Source organism: Neodiprion pinetum, chromosome 6, assembly GCF_021155775.2.
Source record: "Neodiprion pinetum isolate iyNeoPine1 chromosome 6, iyNeoPine1.2, whole genome shotgun sequence".
NCBI lineage: Eukaryota > Metazoa > Arthropoda > Insecta > Hymenoptera > Diprionidae > Neodiprion > Neodiprion pinetum.
The window spans coordinates 21,076,287-21,098,214 of record NC_060237.1 but is presented as its reverse complement, the minus strand read 5'-3'; the positions used below and the strand labels follow the sequence as shown (position 1 = coordinate 21,098,214).

General features: G+C 37.4%; 3 protein-coding genes and 1 long non-coding RNA gene across 6 annotated transcripts; all 4 read left to right on the top strand.

Annotated features, from left to right (window-relative positions):
* Positions 1–127: 127 nt before the first annotated feature.
* LOC124222051 (death-associated protein kinase 1) lies at positions 128–8,893 on the top strand. 3 transcript variants are annotated; one of them, XM_069137249.1, is made up of 21 exons: positions 128–388; positions 458–694; positions 1,098–1,176; positions 1,473–1,585; positions 1,871–2,031; positions 2,157–2,277; positions 2,563–2,863; positions 3,107–3,155; positions 3,532–3,648; positions 3,828–4,100; positions 4,302–4,484; positions 4,582–4,696; positions 4,797–4,988; positions 5,165–5,406; positions 6,385–6,474; positions 6,703–6,867; positions 6,981–7,199; positions 7,347–7,526; positions 7,625–7,918; positions 8,056–8,378; positions 8,624–8,893. In XM_069137249.1, exons 2-21 carry the CDS (start codon positions 652–654, stop codon positions 8,784–8,786), a joined length of 3,423 nt encoding a protein of 1,140 aa, XP_068993350.1. In that variant the 5' UTR covers positions 128–388; positions 458–651; the 3' UTR covers positions 8,787–8,893. The 3 variants fall into 3 exon arrangements, with proteins under 3 accessions (XP_068993350.1, XP_046488584.1, XP_046488585.1); XM_046632628.2 differs by having other exon boundaries at positions 128–694; XM_046632629.2 differs by lacking the exon at positions 6,385–6,474 and having other exon boundaries at positions 128–694.
* Positions 8,894–11,239: 2,346 nt separating this feature from the next.
* On the top strand, positions 11,240–13,735 carry LOC124222058 (tropomyosin-2). The gene is made up of 7 exons (XM_046632638.2): positions 11,240–11,428; positions 11,776–12,080; positions 12,203–12,336; positions 12,436–12,624; positions 12,733–12,808; positions 12,917–13,049; positions 13,196–13,735. The coding sequence occupies exons 2-7, from the start codon at positions 11,841–11,843 to the stop codon at positions 13,276–13,278; spliced, it is 855 nt and encodes a 284-aa protein (XP_046488594.1). The 5' UTR covers positions 11,240–11,428; positions 11,776–11,840; the 3' UTR covers positions 13,279–13,735.
* A 1,063-nt stretch (positions 13,736–14,798) lies between these two features.
* Positions 14,799–16,657, top strand: LOC124222059 (tropomyosin-2). The gene is made up of 7 exons (XM_046632639.2): positions 14,799–14,830; positions 15,073–15,365; positions 15,504–15,637; positions 15,753–15,941; positions 16,016–16,091; positions 16,192–16,324; positions 16,437–16,657. Exons 2-7 carry the CDS (start codon positions 15,126–15,128, stop codon positions 16,517–16,519), a joined length of 855 nt encoding a protein of 284 aa, XP_046488595.1. The 5' UTR covers positions 14,799–14,830; positions 15,073–15,125; the 3' UTR covers positions 16,520–16,657.
* A 2,886-nt stretch (positions 16,658–19,543) lies between these two features.
* Positions 19,544–21,928, top strand: LOC138191099 (uncharacterized). The gene is made up of 4 exons (XR_011177390.1): positions 19,544–19,895; positions 20,105–20,238; positions 20,510–20,614; positions 20,833–21,928. It is a non-coding gene; the product is annotated as an uncharacterized lncRNA (long non-coding RNA).

Below are 21,928 nucleotides of genomic sequence, written 5' to 3'. Positions count from 1 at the left end.
TATGGCCAATGATTTATAGCTCAATATTTGTAATGGCATAGCGATTATTTTATTTATAGGTCATTGTCAACATAGCGTATTAAATGATAATATTTGAAATATCTGATAATGTAATGACTATTTATGCCACAATGGCCCTGGCATCCACCAATATTTTGATTTCTCCTAAAATTTACCAATTGAATACCGCATCAATAGAATTGACTCCGCAGCTGACTAGAGGTACACATGTATAATTATGTATAGTTTGGTCATAAGTAACATGCTATACATACACGTAATGAGTCGTAGTTTCGCATGTGCAGCGAACACAGAGATATTTTAAATTGTAATAAATTTGATTTCACCTGTAGGAATGTTCGATATTGTAATATGATATTTGACTGCGGTTAGCAAATAGCAGAATTCGAAATATAAAAATGTATAGCGTAAGCATAATTAATATTTGGCTCGTTAGTTCACAGCTAAGTAGTCAACGCTACAACGAACTTTATCGTCTGCTAGCCACTGCTAGCAACAAGGTGGCGTCAAGTATCGATTGTGTACGTTGTGTATAGGGCGGCCGGCATGTCGACGAATGCCACAGTTTTTACAATTTTCTGTCAAACGGTCGGCAAAGTTGTTGGCTAAATATCGAAACATGGACCGGGGATGATGCCAGGCACCTCGCGTCAGTTTGGAGCCTCCGCTAGTGGTATGTTTTGGTTAATTATGTGAAATTTCATTCGCAATGTAGGTGTCTTTTTGAATTACCAGATGTTTTCGAATTTTGACGTCTTCTAGCACTAGATCTGTATCTTAAATACCTAATTGTCTACTCTCCGATACAAGTAATTCTCTATATTTATAGTTACATTATAAAGCGATATTTATTTTTTTTTACTTAAATTAATCATATTGTATCGAATCAGTTATTCGATGTAAATAATATTATTTTACAAGTTCGAGTCGTAGATACAGTTCAGTGTGTATTTATTAAACTTGTTACACACCAACAAAGTGGTAACGGTAAAATTAGTATCCTTACTATGTTTTTTTTTCTACTCAATTATTCCATTCTGTATTATGAATAGCTAAAACCTTTTTTCTTCTTTCAGGACCAGAATGGGACACATTAATGGAGGTTCATCATGAACCAATCGAAAAAAATTATGAACTCCATGAGGAGATTGGAAAGTAAGATTCTTACATTTTAAGCAGAAGTAGTTTTAAATTTTTATAGGCTTCGTTTTCATTACAAATACATTTGTTTCTGTTAATTATTGGTCTAGTTTTAAATTGTCACTGGTAAAATTGATTTTTACCTTGGAACTATTGACACTACGTTTCTTTGTCGTTATGATGAAGAGAGTAAATTTTTTTTCAATTAGAAATTAATTTACAAATTATTGGTCATTGGATACTTACACTAAAACCTTTGGTATTGGTTATTGATACGTTGATGATCAATATATATTACTCTTTTGTTACAGAGGTCAATTTGCTGTGGTCAGAAAATGCATAGAACTAAAGACTAAGGCAGTATTTGCTGCCAAGATTATGAGGAAGCGGAGGGTTGCCAGGGGAGTAGCCACAGCTGATATTGGTACCTAATGCATATATTTCTTAAAGTATATTTCTAATATTTTCCGTTATTTAGCATAGAGTTTTTTTTAACGCTTTTAATTTTGTCTAATAATAGAGGACTGAACTTGTATTTTTTAAAATATCAAATTGTAGTCGAGAATAGACCAAAATATAGGTAAAAAGATCTTCAGTTCATTAAGTATGCAACAGATATTGATACAATATTGAAAGTTGATCAGCTTATCTCTGAAACCACAAATATTTTAGTTAGATCTATATTTTTTCTTATCAATTATGATTTCAGCAAGAGAAGCAGGTCTTTTGGCAAGATTGAGACATCCAAATATCGTGTCTTTGCACAAAGTTATTGACACAGGTACAACTGTTGTTCTCCTATTAGAATTGATTACCGGAGGTGAATTGTTTCATTGGACACCATCCAGCGAAGTTGAAGCTACGCACGTGGTTTGTCATGATACTATACCTCTTGCAGTTTTCTTATATGTAATGTAATGATGTATACTGTGAAATTTATGATTATGAATTAATTGTGAAATTTATATATCGATATTAAGATTATTTTATTTCAGGTGCGACAAGTTTTACTGGCTTTAAGTCACTTACATTCCCATCAAGTAGCGCATTTGGATATTAAGCCTGAAAATATACTTTTGTCTACACCCCCACCCATGCCAAGCATTAAGCTAATCGGTTAGTTTAATTTCATTAATGCCTACTCCTCCTATCACCAAGGGTAATCTTTTAATTAACCCAAATACTGTATGCAATGCAATACTTTAGGTTTTGCTAGTGGTTAGTTACAGAAACTTTTGATCATTACAATTTAGATTGATATGCTGAAAACATATATTTTTTTCATTCCATTTACTTGAAATTAGAACCAAATTTTTCTTATATAAAACTGGGACTAGTATTGAGTTTGATTATTTTTATCTGTGAGTTTACAATAGATTAATTGACATTGCCTGAATGTAGATTTGGGACTTTCTCATCGTTTGACACCTGGTTCGGAACATCGAGCTCTCTTTGGAACGCCAGAATTCGTGGCCCCAGAAATTGTCAATTACGAACCTCTTAGTCTTGGAACAGATCTATGGGCTGTTGGGGTCTTGACTTATATTCTTTTGAGTGGAGCTTCACCATTTTTGGGTGAAGATAAGCAAGAAACATATGCTAACGTTGCTTCCTGCCAATATCAATTTGACAATGAATACTTTAGCAGTGTTTCTACACTAGCCAAGGATTTCATTCAGTCTTTATTAGTCAAAGATGCAAAGTAAGTTTACCGAATCCTCCAGTTATTTATTGACGCAATCACTTCAAACATCCTAGTGCATGTTGGATTTTTCCATTCGATGGTTCACCTTTTTCTTGACCATACTGATACTCAATTTTATTTCAATCTTACGAACCGTTCATTTTTATTATGCCACATGGCAGAAGCATGTTAAAATTAATTAACTTTGGCTTGTGTTGCACATTTTGTATGAACCGAAGAAAATACATATTATATTTTCAGGGAAAGAGGCAGCGCGGAATCATGTCTCAAGCACCCATGGATAATGACGGTGTGTCCCAGAATTCAAGAACTTAACAATTTTCGTCAATAAGTACTGTCTTGTGTCTTTCAGTTGTCATCCTAAATCATTTTTCCATAATTCGAATGACGTGCATCGCAGTTTATTGAAAAATAATATATTATTATTATTAAAGAGACTGAACAGTCTTGAAAAGTCTTAGATTACAGTATTTCATTTGATGAATCCCTGGAGTTAATAATATATTGGCATTAAATTTCTAAACTTCAATTGCCTGAACTGTGAAATCCTTTTCTACTGTCATTATTTGACTGATTATGCCTTGCACCATTATAGATACTGTTGGGGTGTAACTTGGCACATTTTGTGATATAAATAAATAATACGAGTATTTTATTCGTAACAGGGCTCTGACGGACCTCAGGGTCTCAGGGGAGCTATGATGAGTGCTGTTAAACGTGGATGCATAGAAGCTGTATTACAGTTACTGCAGCAAGGAGCACCACTCGATGTAACGGATTCGGTAATTTTCTCTCACTGTATGCACATATATTGCAACAAATGTGTAAAAAGTATATCTGTTTTGTCAAGAATGGAGTTTATCGGCTTCAGTATTTCCAGCAAAATTGATAATTATTTTTATTATCTCATTAAACCAAACAGTATTATAAATGTTTTAAAAAATGAATATTTATCGTTCAGAAGGAAGACACGTTGTTGCACACAGCTTGCGAAACTGGCAACGAATCGATGGTATCATTACTGATAGATAACGGCGCAGAATTAGATGCTGCCAATAAAAAGGGTTTGACTCCGCTGCATGTGGCCGCTCGGCATGGTCATATTAATTTGGTGCGGTTATTGTGTCATGCCGGTTGTGACGTAGATAAAACTAATCGCGGAATTCGAGCTGATGTGACAGCAATTAAACATGGTCATCTTGAGATAGCCAATTTGTTGGACAAATTGAGAAATGTAAGCAACTTTCAGAATGGTGATTGAGCCACAAAATTATTGTAGTATTAATTATGCGTTAGTTGCATGCGGCTTAAATTCAAGAATCAATTAAGCAATAGCTTGTTTCTGATTCACAAGTTATTTTTGGGCCTGATGTAGAAATTAGGTTCTTAGGTAAGCAAAAGTTTAAAATAACATTGAAATGTTGTATTACCCTAGCCAGTGCAGAGGGATAATTATATACGACAACTACAGCCAACCCAAAGACCCATAGAACGTCTTCATATCCGACTTTTGGGGCATTGTGCGTCGGGAAAATCATCTCTAGTACGTTCTCTCAAGTCAGGTCTCTTCAGTTTTGGATTTTTCCGAAGATCCCGGAGTCAGAACTGTACTGCAAAAGTAGGCATTCCTATGTGTAGTTAATCACCTCTTAATTAGAAATGATGGGAAGAAATCAGACGTGACATGCAATCTTTGATATTCATATTACTTTTAGAGAGAACCAAGTATTGAATTGGATGTAACCAGCAAACACGGCTCCTTGAGTTTCGAATATAGTGACAGTGAATATGAAGGTACTTTGGGGGTGGAATGGAGTCGTGGAAATGCAGGTAATAAAATGTGTCTAGAGCTAGTTGTGATTCTCACAAATGCGTGAAGAGTGAAAGTCGACTTCATATTTGGGGCTTCATTGAAAACTCATTTGTTTAGGAGGTGATTGTGTGTTTTGGGAGTTATGCGGCCGTGAGGAATATTTAATAGCATACCATCATGTTTTGACATATCAACAGCCTGCTGTTCACCTTGTTACAATCAGTCTCAGAGAACCATTAACTGTTCAGGTACAGCAAGCAAGGTTCTGGCTGCGATACATTTTAGATCGTATTCAACCAACCAATATCGGTATGCACCACTCACTGTAATTGAATATGTACAATTCCGTTACTTCTTACTAGCATCATATTTTACAGTACAATTTTATCAACACTATTTTCATTACATTATTAATTTTTCACAATGTACTTTATGTGGTAGCTATATAATCAGGGATATGTAAAACTGCCTTTTGTGTGTCACAGGATTTGGGGGCAGATGTAGTGATGTGAAAGTAATATTAGTTGGAACTTATGCTCCTGAAACTCCAGTTCCTACGTCTAATGGAGTAAGCCTTCTAGCTCCACTCCTGCCCCTGTTAAGTGAATACATGTCAATTTTGGGAGATGAACCTCAGCTGGTTGCACTAGATGCAACGAATCCATCCAGCCCTGGACTTAAGCTTCTTAGAACCTATTTAAATTCCATCAGAGCACAATTTAATGAGGTGAAATAGTCGCTGCTTCACTTTTTATTCAGTTTTTCAGTCTTATATTTTGTCACAAATAATAGGAAAGGACAAGGTTTGCTTGGGAAACTAATGTAATAAGTATGGAATTATTGTGTAAGTTTGTGACAAATACCAGCAATTATTGAGTACAAATAACTATGAGTATCCTTATCCTTTCAGTATTTACATTTTCTGGGTATACATAACCATCATTTATTATGGATTTTTATTACCTTAAATTGTTATTTCTTAACCTTGAGATACACTATTCTATGCATGATTTCATGGCATGAGTTTTTGCTCATATATCATTGGTGAAGGAAGGAATTGCAACAAAACAAGATCCTTTTGTAACATCGCGTTCCTGTAAGTTTGTTGCATAATTGGCATTTCATATGATGTTATGAGTAAAGTTACTCTGATGTCTGTGGCTACATAGCAAAAGAGTCGGAATTCTATGGTTAAATGCAGATTATAGGAGGTATGCTCTTTTGCCATATAGCTTGAGAAGTATCGTTTACAAGTGTGTTAAAATGATCTCTTTCAAGCACACTTGAATTGATATTTTAAATTCAGACATCATAATATATATTTGATCACATCAGTAATTTGCAGCAAGACTCATTTTTGCATACCTATATTTATGTAAATTGGTCTACAAGACGTATGATATATATCTATTTGTGTAAGCTTTGACAAAATCCGTCTTATAGAATTATCATTGCATTTGTACATACATTAACTATGTTTTGAAACTTTGGTTCAAGTAATTGTTATCACCTGAGTGCAAGAACCATCTTACATTATCAGTTTCCTTCGCTATTTTACATATTAAGTAAAATTATTCAATACTTGCATAATCTTTGAAAGTGCTCTTTCTCGATGTGAGTCCAAGCAAAGAAATATTTCCCGATTATTTTTCTCACTGTGAAAGTTGATTAACTGCAGCTTTAATGCATGCAATGCATGGTGTAGGGAGGAGGGGGAGCTACGGAAACTTTTCGTCAAAGTCACGAGTCGAGTGCCGCACCCACGTACGCGCCCTTGGCAAATCTTGAATTGCAGGTTGATGATTTTTTTTATTTTGAGATGAAAAATATACTTGTATTAGTTTGTGAAATTTTAGATGCATGACACTGTGTTTTTTACATGGAGCATGTTTTCCGTAGTGTGCAATCTTTGAATACCAAGAAGCTTACAACTTGTGTGCGTTTTGCTTAATATAGATTTATGGGCGTATATGTAAACAAATTAAAAAAAAAACAATTTCCAATTTCTCTTATAATTTTATAGGGAGCTTTGGTATGGACAGGGCTGGTAGAAGTATGGAGGTCACATTTGCAGACCATGGAAGAAACACCAGTTATGTTAACTCTTGAGGAGCTATTGGCAGACGTGAGAAAAGTTAATCCTTTGACATCTTTAGATCATTGTAGACAACTTGGACAACAGCTACAGGTAACGTACTATGGCATACTCTTCAAAGTTCAAGCAGTCGGATACGTTTTTTATTCTAAAATATAGTGAGAAACTTTATATTTCACTGGTGGAATAAGCTGTCAATGATTCAGGCCTTAGGAGAATGCGTACTTCTACCTGATGATTTGGTAGTACTCAATCCCGAGTGGCTTTGGCGAGACGTTATTGGTTGGCAATTGAGTCCAGAACACAGAGGTCGTTTGGGAGGACGTACTACCGGAGTTTATACAATGGATGACTTTCAAGCTAGGTGTCCTTGTCCAGCTGCTCAAGCACTGCAAGCTCTCCAAGCTATGAATCTCTGTATACCGGTAAGTTCATTGCTAATATTAAGAAATTCGGATTTTTTAAATAATCCTGCTATGCATTATGGCTTGAAAAGTAAAATTAACGATCTGTAAATGAATACATTCAATATTGGAAAGCATATGCAATTCGTAATAATACTTCATTCACAGTGTGAAGTTGACGAAGATGAAGTGGAGTTTGAACTTCCCTGTTTGAATTTGATAGAACGATTGCCTGGCCTTTGGGAACCTTGGAAGTCTTCTCCTACAACCTTGCCCCATGCAGGATTGCGGTTTTGCCTAGGAGAAGCGTCATTATACCACTTGTCACCTATATTTCCTCATTTGCAGGTGAGATATCTGGAAAAGATGAAAAACTGTGTCGTCATTCTCGTATGTTGTCAGTGTGCCTGGAGTTTTTTCATTTATACCTATTATTAATTTCTAAGGCCCAGTTGCGAAAAATCACACAGTCTTGGGACCCTCGCGATTCGGATTTATATCAGTGGTGGCGGGGATCAAAGTTATGCGTGGGAGCCTGTGAGAGTATAGTTACTTTAGAAGAAGAAGATCAAGGTTACATAGAGGTAAGAGTTCGCGGACCTCGAGGAACTAGCCGTCAATGTGCAGGATTATTCAACGTCATTCTTGATGCTCTGGATACCACTGTGGAAATTGTAGCTCCGGGTATGCTGCTAGAAAAGCATTGGTTAAGCCCCAGTCAGCTTCGAGACTATGATGAGGTTTGTTGAGCTCGGACTACGTTTATTTGCTCTGTGCAACACATCTTAAACAATCCCTTTTGACCACAATCTTCAGTGATGCACATCGCCTTTTGTTACCTTCTGTGCACCTATTAATAGAAATGTTCTTTTTCTAGGTGATACATAGCTGGGAACCAGCAACGTTTCTTTCAGCACTGATTGATTTGAGCTTAGATGAAGCGATAATGAAGAATCCATTCAACGGGCAGCAAGAAAGTATTTGGGAAATCGTTGGGTTTGGTTTATCATTAAACCATGAAACAATATCTGGTACACGATTACCAGTAAAGCAGATAAAGGCCAGTGTCCAAAGACGATTAGCCCAGATGCTGGATCCTCCAGAATCTCATGGCAGAGATTGGTGTCTCCTTGCAGTTAGGCTTGGTCTTGGTGATCGAGTAGCACAGTTTGATAGTACAACAGATAGTCCAACCCTACGGTTAGTATTATACTTATATTTCCACTCACAATAAGTTAGCAACCTATCAAACTGAACCGTGTTACTTTAATTTCACATTTACCATATTACAAATGTGTATATAAAATCGTGTGGTTTGATGCTGTTAATTATTCAATATGCAAGAATAATTTGAATTCTGCGGAACACAACATGTGGCCAAAGTTGTAGCTTAGCCATAAGTGATGAGTGATTTACACATAGGGTTATCAATGACTTTTCCTCAGACTGCTGAACTGCGCTGGAACTGATTCCACTGTAGGCTCTTTAGTCCAACAGCTTCAAGCGTTAGGACGCGAGGACGCTGCTCAACTGCTGTTGTCGCACACACCAACACATTATATGTCAACTTTGATTGATTCTGAAACTGGCTCTAACTTATCCAGATGACGATACAATGATTATAAATACCAAATGAGCACATTTTAAGGCTTAAGAATATTTCTTACTGAATCTGTATCCGATGATATTTGCCAAAAATTTAATATTTCCGCCCATGCTTTGAATTATACTTTCAACTTAGATAGGTTATTGATGAATATTGTGTCATATGGTGATAAATTTAGGAGTATAAAATACGAATGGTCCTGAAGTCTGATTCACATATTGATTATGTTGATTTGAATTGTCTACTTATTTTAAAAAAGAAATATCTACGGTGTCAAGTGTTTTAATTGCAAAACAAATATTGACCAAATTATATGTCTATTGCAACATGAGTTTCATCTGTAAAATTTACTTTACTGAAACTGTTCATCATTGTTAGTTCCGTTATAGAAATTCAAAGTTGAAGTATTTTCAGTCTACTACATTAAATTTATAGAGCGTTATGTGTATTTCTGAATACGATTGAATCGTATTACTTTCGTGCTAAAATACATGTTCTAGTTAATTTAACCATTAGGTATTTTGTAGTGAGTATTGCTACTTAATAATAAGATGTTCAAATTTTTTGCGTGGACAGTGAATTACGATTTTACCCATGAATTGCCGAGCAATTTATTTACGTACTTAATGAACACCAGTTGTATCTCAGTTTAGCATTGGTAGCTTTTACAACTCTGATATGTAAAAAGAGTAATACCTGTGACTGTTTCTTATTTATTCAATATTCTCTTGAGTTTCTTATAATATTTGATCTCAATAACATGAATCTGTTCGAGTGAATTCACTATGATGTTAAGACAGTAGAAATTCAAGTAGTATATCTTGTTCATGACACAAATTATTCGATAATGATAACAATTAAATCAAAAGCAATATTACAGACTGACTGGTACTTCAAACACTTCCGATCAATGAGTTGCAATTTTTCAATTAAAATGTAGCTTACACATTGTTCATTTTCCCAGTTATTGGGTAAAATATTACGGAAAATGGTCTATAAACTGCTACCTTACTTACTGACTTGAGATGGTATTTTGTTCTTATGGCACAACGTCCAAGATATCTTGAATTTTTGCTTGAAAATCAATCGAATTCTGTCACATAAGGCGGTAGTATGTCAATTTGACATATAGCCCTCCTTGTCTGGCAATGTGCCAAAAAAATACGAAGGCTTGTTTTCTATGTGGATACGTTACCATTTCCGGCCCTATGATTGTAATTACGTGTATGTTTCGTTGTACGTATTAGATATAAGTAATATACGGAGCGCTTACTGTGGTACGATTACTTATTGCAAAGTGTACTTTACATTTGAACTATTGTTGTTGATGCCTTCACTATGTGCCATGAGCTCAGTCCACTCACAATAAGCACCATGTCTATAATTAATACTTGTTATATTTAATTTATTAGAAACTTATATGGGTAACGTATAATTAAGTAGTATCAAATTGACGATAACCGTTGAGATGGTCAAAATATTCAAGTTGTGAATTTACTTTTTGAGGCATTAAGATTGAATTATTTGGCAGGTTGTGCAGTTTTTCTTCTTTCTCTTGATACTTGTTTCGGAGAATTTGGATGCTGATCATTCTTTGTTTGTAGCTTTTGTGTTTGTCAATACATGATGGTATGGATTTAAAGTAAAACATGATGATCAATTACTAGAATAAACTTACAATTTATTATAAAGTGAATTCTGCGGTGATTAGTGATATGAGGTGTCACAAACACGTGATTTATTAAAATCTTTTATACCACTTTATAAGCCTAAACTTTCACTTGAAAGGTAACGAAAAGATCTTAAAGAAAAAACGTAAGTAGTGATAGTAAGTTCAACTCAGGAATAACAGAAAATCGTTATCACAACAACTTGGAATACAACAAACGTAATTCACAGATAACTCAGTAAATAACATCTCGAATATTGACAGCTTTGTGAATAAATAATTTTACTTACATAGAATACAATTCAACGATAATATTATGAGATACGTAATACGCCATCCCGTAAGAAACATTGTACCTAACAGTAAATTATATCTGCTTAAGTGTAAATACGGAGCTATATACTACGTATCACATAATAGACCGTTGAATGCAAAAGCTGGGTATTATTTGTGTAATTGACATATTCCCAAAATTAGTCTTTCTTTAGCGTTAATATTGAGATGCACGTAGATCGAACATGTGGTACTGGTGGGATAAATGCGATGCGAGCGATCTTGAACGTTAACTTTCCGTACATATTGCTATATAAGGTAGGACATATATGTATACTCTCGGTAATATCTTATCTCAGTTCTTATTTCGATTCCAAACCATTTGTCGCTGTTTACAATGAGATTCGACATCGTGTTTAAAGAGTACTAAGATTCCTTTGGCCTAAAATAGAATGGGGAGGTGGAGATCGCATTTCGGTTCTTTAGTGCAGCGACGAGGGTTGACCGGCAACGAGCCCAGAGGAAATCGGGATCACAGCCAAGACGCATAGCAATTATAGAATTGGATCGGATTGGTTTGGATCGCCCGAGGAGCCTTATGCCGTTGCTGCATCTTCGTATCGTTTAGTTTTATTTTAGCTTAGCATCGGAAGGCATCCGGGTGTGTTGAATTCTCCATTGAGGTCCAGCTCCTCGCAAAAAGTAAGTTTGTCACAAAATCGCATCTTTTCAAAAAACCTTTTCCGGCTTCTTTATAGATACCAAAGATAGCTTCGATCTCAACTTAGGGTCTTCCGTAAAATCGGGTTAATGGAAATAATAACGAATGTGTTGAAACTCCGATTTCTGTTCATTGGCTATTCATTTTTCCGCCAAAGTGTATTATATAATATTTCAATAGTATCGTTTCCAACAAACGGCAATATTATCCTGGGCAAGTGATTACCGCACCTTTAGACGTGTTTCAACATATCCTAGGCTCGAGACTATTTTATACCGGCAAAGTTGAAAAATACCGACTCTGGAAATAAGTCAAGTAACATTTCCAGCGTCAGAGGAACAACGCTGGTATCAATTTCCGTAAACGCTAAGAGATTAGAAAGCAGGCACCACAATGGACGCGATCAAGAAGAAGATTGCAGCTCTGAAGCTGGAGATGGAGGCCGCTAGTGAAAAGGTGGAAACTAACGAGAACAAGGCAAAGGCGGAAAATCTACGTGCCGAAAAAACAAACGACGAGGTCCGAGACCTGGGCAAGCGTCTTGCACAGCTAGAGCGTGATTACACTATCAGCAAAGCCAACCTTGAGCAATCTACCAAGGCCCTGGAGCAGTGCGAAAAATCCTTTTCGAAGGTAAGTACATCTACATAAATTCTGTATAAATCCAACTGCGTGGTACCAAGTTGAGTACTTCTTTTCACGTGTACAGAATTAGGATTGTACTTTTTTTAAATGAAATTTTGCTGTATTAAAAGGCGGAGCAGGACCTGTCCGGATTGACAAGGAGGGTCCAGCAGATTGAACAGGATCTTCACAAAAGAGAGGAAACGCGTTTGACAGCCCAGATAAAATTGACGCGGGCAACCGAATTAGCGGATGATGCCAAACGGTAGGTAATTCTTGGTTTCCGGTTTGTAGATACAAAGTAATAAAGTTCAAAATGTGCGGGGATTCAGCTTCACTTATTGGCCTTTCCATTTTCTTACAGAATGTGCAAAGTATTGGAGGACAGGAGTCGGCTGGACGAAGAGCGCATGGAGAAGTTGACGGCAGAGTTAAAAGATGCGCGACTACTGGCTGAAGATGCGGACCAAAAATCCGACGAGATTTCAAAGAAACTGCAGTTTGTTGAGGAAGAATTGGAAGCCGCCGAGGAGAGAGTCAAGACTAGCGAAGCGTTAGTATTGATTTTGAAGCATTCCGACACTCTGATAGAAAAATTAATATTTATAGTTTATTCAATCAGCATGAATTGTCAGATTTAATTTCAACGTTTCTGCCGTAGAAAAATTGTAGAGAGAGAAGATGAGCTGTTCATTGTACAAAACATAGTAAAGTCGCTCGAGGTCTCTGAAGAGAAGGTACGTCATACCGATATATGTATTTTGCGTTCACTGATCAGACAATCGTACGAGTTTTGCGACCCTGTGTTCGGGAATCTCCAAGTTGACGAATGAAAAATATTTCAGGCCAATCAAAGAGTGGAGGAATTGAAAATACAGTTGAAGCAACTGAAGGCAAAGTTTAAGGGAACTGAGAAGCGGGCGATCGGTGCAGAACGTACCGTAAAAATGTTGTTGAAGGATGTTGAAATGAAAGAAGGTATTTTCCGGAATGTTTTGTTAAATCTTCGCAAAAGAATTTCCGTATTCCGATATTGGGAATCGCGTGTATGCGAAAATTTGGATGATGAGTTTTCAAACGATCGGTACACAGCGATATTCAGTAATCGAATTTCTGCATTCCAGACGAACTGAGAGGAGAGAAGGAAAAGTTCAAAGCCATCTGTGACGACTTAGACTCAACTTTCGCCGAGATGACAGGATATTAATTTTTTCTCTCCATATATCACGTTTATTTTTATTTTCTATGAGGCAACACGCAACGCAATGCCTACGCCTGCTTAAATACATCTTGTATTTTTTTTATCGCTTGACGATTTCGCTATCATTGGCTTCGCTGCAGAATATCACCTACATCGGGGTTTCAGTTTTAAAAGTAACCAACAGCTATGCTTTATTTAGTAGTTAATTCATTCATGAAGAATGCAACTACTATGCTTACTGCTGTGCGTTTGATTACTTAATGTCAACGTTAATGTCAAGCTATTTTCATTAAGAAAAGGTGTTACTCAACCGAATAGCGATACTCCACAATTTTGTTTATTTTTCAGCAATACGATCCCTCGGCTACACGAAACAGAACCTTCAACATCTTCAAATTATTTTTTTTTGTGTATTATTATTGATTATATTAAATATATAGATGTATAATATATATACACACTTAAAAATCATCGAATCTAAATAAAAGTAAATATATAATTTGACTCTTTTGCAAATTTATTTGCTAATCTACGGAAGGAAAATATTTTTAATAATTTTCTCACATATCGTCCGGTATTTTACTTATTGTTACTGAGTACAATGCGTGATATCCCCATTTGTATTATTATAAATTAATTATGATAAAGTACATCGAATATGTAGTTACTTTATGGGCTCTGCGCAAATTCGTTGCCACCGCACTTGTGAGTTCAACTGCATCAGACGCATATTCATTACTGGTGGGTAAAGTTATAGTACCATTAGTATATTATTTTTGTTAATTAGCTTAGATAAGTATGTTATGAATTCACTGCCTGTTCAGGAACCATTGTAGAAGTTTCTCCACGACTTTTTTTAGTTACAACACTCTAACCACGTACAAACGAATATGACGGATGTGGTTATGAGTACAGTCAAGACACGCAACTGTATTGATGAGCAAATGGACTGTAGAATTGAAGCTGGCCGTATGAAACGGAAAATCTTGTTACATCACGATGCTAAATCGGAAATTGAAAATTCATTATTATGGATTGGTGTTGATCACTGAAGAAATGGAATCTTGCAATAGTTGATTATTATACATTTGAACAACGGAATACAATTTATCAATTTCTCAACAATGGTGAATTTTCTGAGATGTAAATGATTTTTCGTATCAAGAGCGTAACGATTTACGGATTTACACCCTTGTCTGATCACGCCGACCACTCGGGGTGTAAAACCGTGTTTTACGGTCTAGATACGAAAACTACAATGGATTAATTTGGTAGAATTGCGGTAGTATAAGTACCTAGCTATAGCATTTCAGAAAATTCGAAACATATTCAATCATATTGTGCCGTCTTGAGAGTCTGTCTAAATAAGAAACATTTTCTACGCAGGCAAAATGTGCGTGACAAAGCGCTTGAAGAAGTCTAAGAATCTCTTTGTTGTCTAAGTAAAGCACCGATCTTCTTTTTCCTTTTGCATTTGTGGTACTCTATAAAGCATCGTTCGTTTTGGTCAGCGAGTGCAGTAACCCGTTCGTTGTCGTCTTGATCATTTGAATAAAAGGTTTCTTCAGAATTTGATTAAATAATATTATATTTCTCCCTTATGTGTGGTATCGAAAATCACGGAAACAAAAGGCAACAAAAGCAATTTACTTGGGTTCGGTTAGTTTATAACTACCACAAGTTAAAAAATTTTAAAGTTCTGCAAAATTTTTTATTTATAGTAATTACAGCTGTACAAAACTCGATAATTAATATGTATTGAACCGTGCCTGTAATATATGTATTGTTTTATTTTCGAAGACGAACACCATCCTCTACTGTATTCGATAGCCGAAAATAACTCACAATTCGTGATGAATGCAATCAAGAAGAGGTTGCAAACTTTGAAGGTAGAGAAAGACTTAGCAATGGACAAAGCTGACACGTGTGAGCAAAAAGTAAAAGAAGCGAATCGTAGAGAGGAAAAACTTCGCGATGAAGTACGGGATCTGGCTAAAAAACTTCTTCAGATGGAGCACGATTACGAGATCAGCACGGCGCAGCTGGCAAAGTCTAACGCAGACCTTGAGGAAACGGAGAAGGCATTTATCTTGGTTAGTTTAATTGATTCCTTCATTGTTGGGCTAAACAATTAATGTGTCCAAAAGTCGAGGCACATATTCACAGTTCACCATTAGAATTCGAAGATACCCCTATTAAATTCATCCAGGCGAGTGTCTATTTAATTTCAGACTCAATCGGAATTGGCAATCCTTAATCGAAAAATGCAGCAATGTATGATGGACCTGGAAAAGACGGAAGAACGAAGACTGATAGCTCAGGTAAAATTGACGCAGGCGACTGAAACAGCGGATGATGCCAAAAGGTTAGTATGGTTCCTGGATTAAAGATCATTTGAAGAAAAATTTCAACATGGTTATTGGACTAGATATGGTTATTTCCTCGGTCAAATATACAAAAATTCCGCAATTTTTCCGTAGAATCTGCAAGGTACTGGAAAACAGAAACAAGCTAGACGAAGAACGTATGGATCATTTGACAACTCAACTTAAAGAAGCTAGATTGATTGCAGAGGATGCCGATGCCAAATCAGATGATATTTCAAAAAAGTTAGCCCTGGTCGAAGATGAATTGGAAGCTGCCGAGCACAGGGTTAAATCAAGCGAAGCGTCAGTACCGACCCAATATTTTGAATTTGATTTTTTACTTTTTTAGAATCTGAATATTTTTCTAATCTCCATAGAAAGATAGCGGAGCGGGAAGACGAACTTTTCATCGTGGGGAATATTTTGAAGTCGTTGGAGGTTTCCGAAGAAAAGGTAATTTCTTAGCTATCTCAGTGTCAATGAGATTATACCGAGAGTTTATGAAAGATGTAGAATGATGCAAAAATGTTGATGAATATGTTTTGGGTGACAGGCGAATCAACGGGTGGAAGAATTTAAGAGTCAGCTAAAGACTTTGAAGGTGAAATTAAAGGAAGCTGAGAAACGAGCTATAGCAGCAGAAAAAACTGTCAGAGCTTTCTTGATGGAAATGGATATACGTGAAGGTCAGTTTCATGATGATCCTAATTGACAGAATAAGCATCTTTAATAGAATAGTTTTTTGATCGTGGAACATGTCCTGCAAATATGAGTAAAAAATCGTTTTTCTCTACACAGACAATTTGCACAAGGAAAAGGATAAATACAAATACATCTGCGACGACATGGACTCGACCTTTGCTGAGCTCACTGGATTCTGAAATGTTCCACTATAATTGGATGTTTAATTTATGTGTGGTGTGTGTGTGTTTTCATATTTTTCTATCACCTCGTGTAAGCCTTCTATGTATTTTGACGACGAAGCCTGTTGAAACTCATAATATTTCAAGGATGTATACTTCGGCGGTCACAAAATTTTGTACGTAATAACAGAAATTACACCGTAGCTTTCGTTAATTTTATTTAGAGTTGATTATACGATGAACTTGTGTATGCGATAGTGGATTATTGTGAAAGTCATTTACTTATTTTACTCCTCTATTTCGACTCGGATTGTAAAAACAAATTTTATGTTTCACAAAATAACCTGTACACTTAGAAAATGGTATATTACTTAGTTATGCGTGAAGAAGATCATGAAACTTACTATACTCGATCTCGTACATTTGTTGTATGATTGACGTCATTATAATATGCGACGTGAAAAAGGGGTGCTGAAATCAGTATTGACTGGATCATTCGAGTGTGTGCAATACTTCGGATATTCCTGTTGGTTGGCAGGAAAATGAGAAAAATGTAATTCTTTTTGAACTATTCAGTTGCAGTGAAACTTCCCAACACCGGACATCTTTCAGGCTGAAATTATTGTCAGTTATTGAAAGGTGTACGCTATTCAGAATATATTGACGTGTAAATTGTGCGTCCTCACAATTTTGGACAGTCCGTTGTGAACGGAAATCCCTTGTTCAGTGGTATCAGTTAAGAAGAGTTTCAGTTTACTCGTATCATTAATAGCGGTTCCATATCGAAGAACGTTAGATTTGGGTGCGGGTAAATGTATAACCCCATTGAATCTTTCGTGAAGATTTTGGGGTTTCTTAATATTGCTGTGATCACTTTTTGATGCTCTATGACGATGTCGTTTTGCGACAGGGATCAATTGCACGCAGTCCGAATAAGCGGCGAGCAACGACTCAAAAGTTACAGCAAAAACGAAACATTATTTTTGCGATTTTTCTGCTGTTGGTTTTTGCTTTGTCATTCGTCTGCTGTTGGTCCTACGCTCTTTTCGAATCTGAGACCAAAAATAGACAAAAAAGTAAGGCTAATCGCTTTGCATTTCCGGCGAAAATTTTTGCGATTTTGACAAGTGCTGGAATAAATTCTTTGATGCACTATTCCGACGTAATTTTGCGAGAGAAATCGATTGGGCGCAGTCCCAACACGCTGTGAGCAACCTATAAAAAGTTACAGCCGAAAAACGAAGAAATTTATTCATCAATCCTCTGCTGTTGGTTCTAGGTACTTTTCACTGCGTTTACTGAGTTCCTCGGGATCCAATTAGTCAGGAAACGGTGATGCAGATCGAATCTGAGACCAAAAATTTTCGGCCCCAAAAATGAAGAAAAAAGTAAGGCTAACCCCCCTTTTTTTTTGATATCGCTGGTAAAAATGCCTTATGCACACCCTGGAGCTTCGCGCAAGAAGCTTCAGGGTAGTGTGGGACTCGCACCCACTAAATAACCAGCGACCACTTTGGTATGAGTAGGGGGGATTCCCCGGAACCGCGCGAGGCATAACCTCAGGGATCCCCCCCAGCTCCTTCGTGCCTATGCGCGGACCTTACTCTAACTCCTATTCGGGAGTTGCGCCTCCCGGCCCTCACCGCTACATCCTATGCTCAGCGTCCTTTCACGAAGGACGACCCTGCCCGCTGGTGGGACGTCTTCGGTTACCACTACGACGAGAGCTCCGCTTAGCGGAGCTGCCAAGCGTATGGAGACCGCCACTCGGTGCCCCGTGTTCGAGTTATTGAGCACCCTGCCCGTGCGAGTCCGGGGGAAGATGGATTCGGCTCGACCGTCCCATCCGCCGTCCCTCGGGCCGGGGGCCGAGAAGAGAGAGGCAGAAGAAGAAGAAGAAGAAGAAGAAGAGGGGCATGGCCGGGACGACCCTATCGTCAACCTATCACCTAGCGTCTCACGTTCCTATCCTTGCACCAGATTCCATGTTGCCCTGCACCCCTCCCCTCCACTCCACCACTGACCCACGGCGCCGACCCAAAGGACGGGGCTGATGCCGGCCGGTGTCTCGTCCCGCCACCGAGGAAAACCGCAAAGTACCCGTGGCCTGGCAGGACTTGGGTCACACGGAAGGTCATGCTCCCGTGTGCCCTGTCGAACCATCCCGTCCAGTTCGATAGAATGGATAATCTTAGCCTTTCGGTTGGGAAGCCCCGCACTTCCGAGGTGCACCCTCCATTGCTCGCGGGCTATGGGTAGTTCCTCCTCCCTAATCGCCTTGACCATGCTCGGGAACCACGTCCTGGTCGACCGCAGTTCGCGCACTCTACGAAATGTGCGCTCGTACGCATCAGCCAATAGATATAGTGGCGGGGTCCTGGCCAGTATCGAAGCGGCCACAAAGGAGGCCGTGCGATATGCCGCAACCACTCTAGCGCATATCCCTCTCTGGCACCTCGTAATCACCTGCTGAATTTACTTTGAGGACCTCGCCACATCCCCCCACACCGGAGCGCCGTACATTATCGCCGGGAATAGCATTTCAGCATATAGCCTACGCCTGGATTCGGATGGCCCTCTCACGTTTGGCATCAGCTTCGCCAGCGTCCTCGTGACACCTCCTAGCCTAGCCTCCATGGAGGGGAAGTGCGCTTTGAACGTCAAGCCGGGATCCTCATATGGATGTAATTTAATGTAATTTTTCATCGTCCAACTGTCGCAGAACGACAGCGTTATTAGCTGACCCGTTAACTGATGGATATATCTTCAGTCAACGACTGACTATCGAAGGGCCTGGCCGCTTGAGTCTGGAATCGGCAGGAGAGATAAAGTGCGTATTTCTTATATGAAATGTGAAAACTAAAATCATTATACATCATATCATATCATCATACATCATACATCATACATCGTACATCATACATCATCATACATAGTATTAAAGTTCGAAACCAAAGTTTGGATGTCGGATGTTCAGAAAGTGACGTCACCCAAACTTTTTTTTCACTTGACGTAATCGATTTGAAATCGGCTAGCAGAATTCCTCAGTCTGGAAACAGCCGTGCAGTAGAGCGGACGGATGAGAATCGCGCTCCGCAGATTTCGAGTACCGGGTTCTCTACCTCCTCGATCCTGCGCTCCGGGTCCGCTACCTGGTGGAACTTGACTTCCAAGACAAGCGCTCCGTAGCTTCTGTGCTCCAGGTCCGCTACCTGGGGAAATTCGACTTCCAGAATGAGCGCTCCGTAGTTCTGGCTGTCCAGGTCCCTGATCTAGTGACTTATGACCTTCAGGACTAATTTTCCGTAGTTCTGGCTATCCAGGTCCTTCACCTGGTGGATTTTGACGTCCAAGAAAAGCGCTCCGTAGTTGTGGCTGTCCAGGTCCTTGACTGGTAATTGTAATTATATTTGATCTAAAATTTTTTAAACTTGTCATGTTAAAACAAAGTATTTCAATTCATTTTTCGCGCAAGCACATATTCAGTAGCTATAAATGCGCTAATAAAACTTATTACATTATTAATCGGATAATTAATTCTATTAATCCTTACATAATATTTTTGCTGAGTTCTTATACTAAAAATATTTATTACTATTCAAGGTATAACCTGAGGTGGTTATTGGTGGTTATTAGTGGTTGTTTGGGGCGGTTGGCGGTGGTCGGAGGTGGACGAGGAGGAGGACGAGAAAGATGAGGAAAACAAGGTGGACGAGGAGGACGAGGATTTGTGCTCGGTGAGTAAAACACTTTTATAATATTTGATGGCAATTGTAATTATATTTCATCTAAAATATTTCAAACTTGTCATGTTTACAATAAAATATTTCAATTCATTTTTCGCGCAAGCACAAATTCAGTAGCTATAAATGTGCTAGTGAAGTTTAGACTTCACTAGCACATTTATAGCTACTGAATTTTATTCTACTATCAATTATTTAATTATATTAATCCTTACACAATATTTAAGATGTGTTCTTATACTGAAAATATTTATTACTATTTAAGGTATAACCCGAGGTGGTTATCAGTGGTTGTTGGAGGTGGTCGGAGATGGACAAGGCGGAGGACGAGGAAGACGAGGAGAACAAGGTGAACGAGGATTTGTGCACGGTGAGTAAAACAGTTTGATAATATTTAATGACAATTGTAATTATATTTCGTCTACAAGTTTTCAAATTTGTCATGTTTACAATAAATTATTTCAATTCACTTTTGCAAGTATTTATGAATATACCATCTATGAATATTCATTGTTGGTATATAAGGTCTGCCAACGTACTTACTTTCTGTAAGAGATGTTGAAGATTTTCAACATAATTATGTTTCAGTTCTGTGCCTCACCTAGTGATCCACTAGTACATATCCTCCGACGTGACATCGCTGTGCTACGTATAAAGAAGAAAAGATTTATTGGGATGCGAATTGCTCCTCTCTTCTTGCCATTGTGCTTTCAGCCATTGTTGTGCTGTGTGTTTAAAATTTAGGACAGTATATAATATAGAATAACAGGTACAGCTACGAATATAGCACTACAATAAATCTTATAGAAATGGGCTCTCATTGAGAGTTCTCTGTATTTATAACTCGACGCGAGAAGGCAAAAATCAATGTAATGCCATCTGTAAGGTAATTGGACTCGTATTTGCACTACGAGAACTCGTTGGGCATTTTGCGGTGAAATTTGAAAAATTGTTGTACAAGAAATTAAATAACTATAAAAATGGATAAAAAATATTATCTCTAATAGTGAATGTAGCTAATACAGCTTTAACCGTATATTGATTATGCTAATGATCTATTGTGACAAGATCGGAATTAGATAAGCTCTCTAAATACTCTTTTCTAGACTATTAATTTATATCATGTATATGTAAATGTATATTTCTTCAGTTTATACAATCACTGCACTAGGATTACCCTTGCCACGTTTTATGGTGCGCTTGTGTAATTTGTATATTATTAACCTTACGTTTTACTCTATTTGCGACAAGTTGTGAGTGTTTCTAATTTCTTGGCAATTATTTATGTACATGTATGTGTATATATGTATATACACATGCATAAGTATACATATACATATTTTTTAACTAGATATACATATATTTAAAACTAGATTTTTACAATAAACACAGAGGTTTTAGTATATTCACATACGGATTTCTGTGTAAAGGTATACTTGAACTAAAATATCCTTATCTCTAATACGGAGTTCTTCGTAATTCGCATTTGTTCTTGTAACCCAATGTCCTACATACGATGGCAAAAATCTAGAACCAACTTAACTGAGTCTCAAAGCCCTGTTAACATAAAAGCAGCTATTTGATAGAAATTATAGTTTATAGTTTACACAGCCCATTGCATGATATTTCATTATAAATACATATGTTTCAATGTATTTAGGAATAATTTATCAAATATACAGAG

What these genes read in the sequence shown, in the direction of transcription:
- LOC124222058 (XM_046632638.2), top strand. Translation starts at nt 11,841, where the DNA reads ATGGACGCGATCAAGAAGAAGATTGCAGCTCTGAAGCTGGAGATGGAG. An exon ending in TTAGCGGATGATGCCAAACG is followed by an intron (nt 12,337 to 12,435) that starts GTAGGTAATTCT and finishes ATTTTCTTACAG; the next exon opens with AATGTGCAAAGTATTGGAGG. An exon ending in GGATGTTGAAATGAAAGAAG is followed by an intron (nt 13,050 to 13,195) that starts GTATTTTCCGGA and finishes TCTGCATTCCAG; the next exon opens with ACGAACTGAGAGGAGAGAAG.
- LOC124222051 (XM_069137249.1), top strand. Translation starts at nt 652, where the DNA reads ATGATGCCAGGCACCTCGCGTCAGTTTGGAGCCTCCGCTAGTG. An exon ending in GTTTGGAGCCTCCGCTAGTG is followed by an intron (nt 695 to 1,097) that starts GTATGTTTTGGT and finishes TTCTTCTTTCAG; the next exon opens with GACCAGAATGGGACACATTA. An exon ending in GCCAAGCATTAAGCTAATCG is followed by an intron (nt 2,278 to 2,562) that starts GTTAGTTTAATT and finishes GCCTGAATGTAG; the next exon opens with ATTTGGGACTTTCTCATCGT.
- LOC124222059 (XM_046632639.2), top strand. Translation starts at nt 15,126, where the DNA reads ATGAATGCAATCAAGAAGAGGTTGCAAACTTTGAAGGTAGAGAAAGAC. An exon ending in CGGAGAAGGCATTTATCTTG is followed by an intron (nt 15,366 to 15,503) that starts GTTAGTTTAATT and finishes ATTTAATTTCAG; the next exon opens with ACTCAATCGGAATTGGCAAT. An exon ending in GGAAATGGATATACGTGAAG is followed by an intron (nt 16,325 to 16,436) that starts GTCAGTTTCATG and finishes TTCTCTACACAG; the next exon opens with ACAATTTGCACAAGGAAAAG.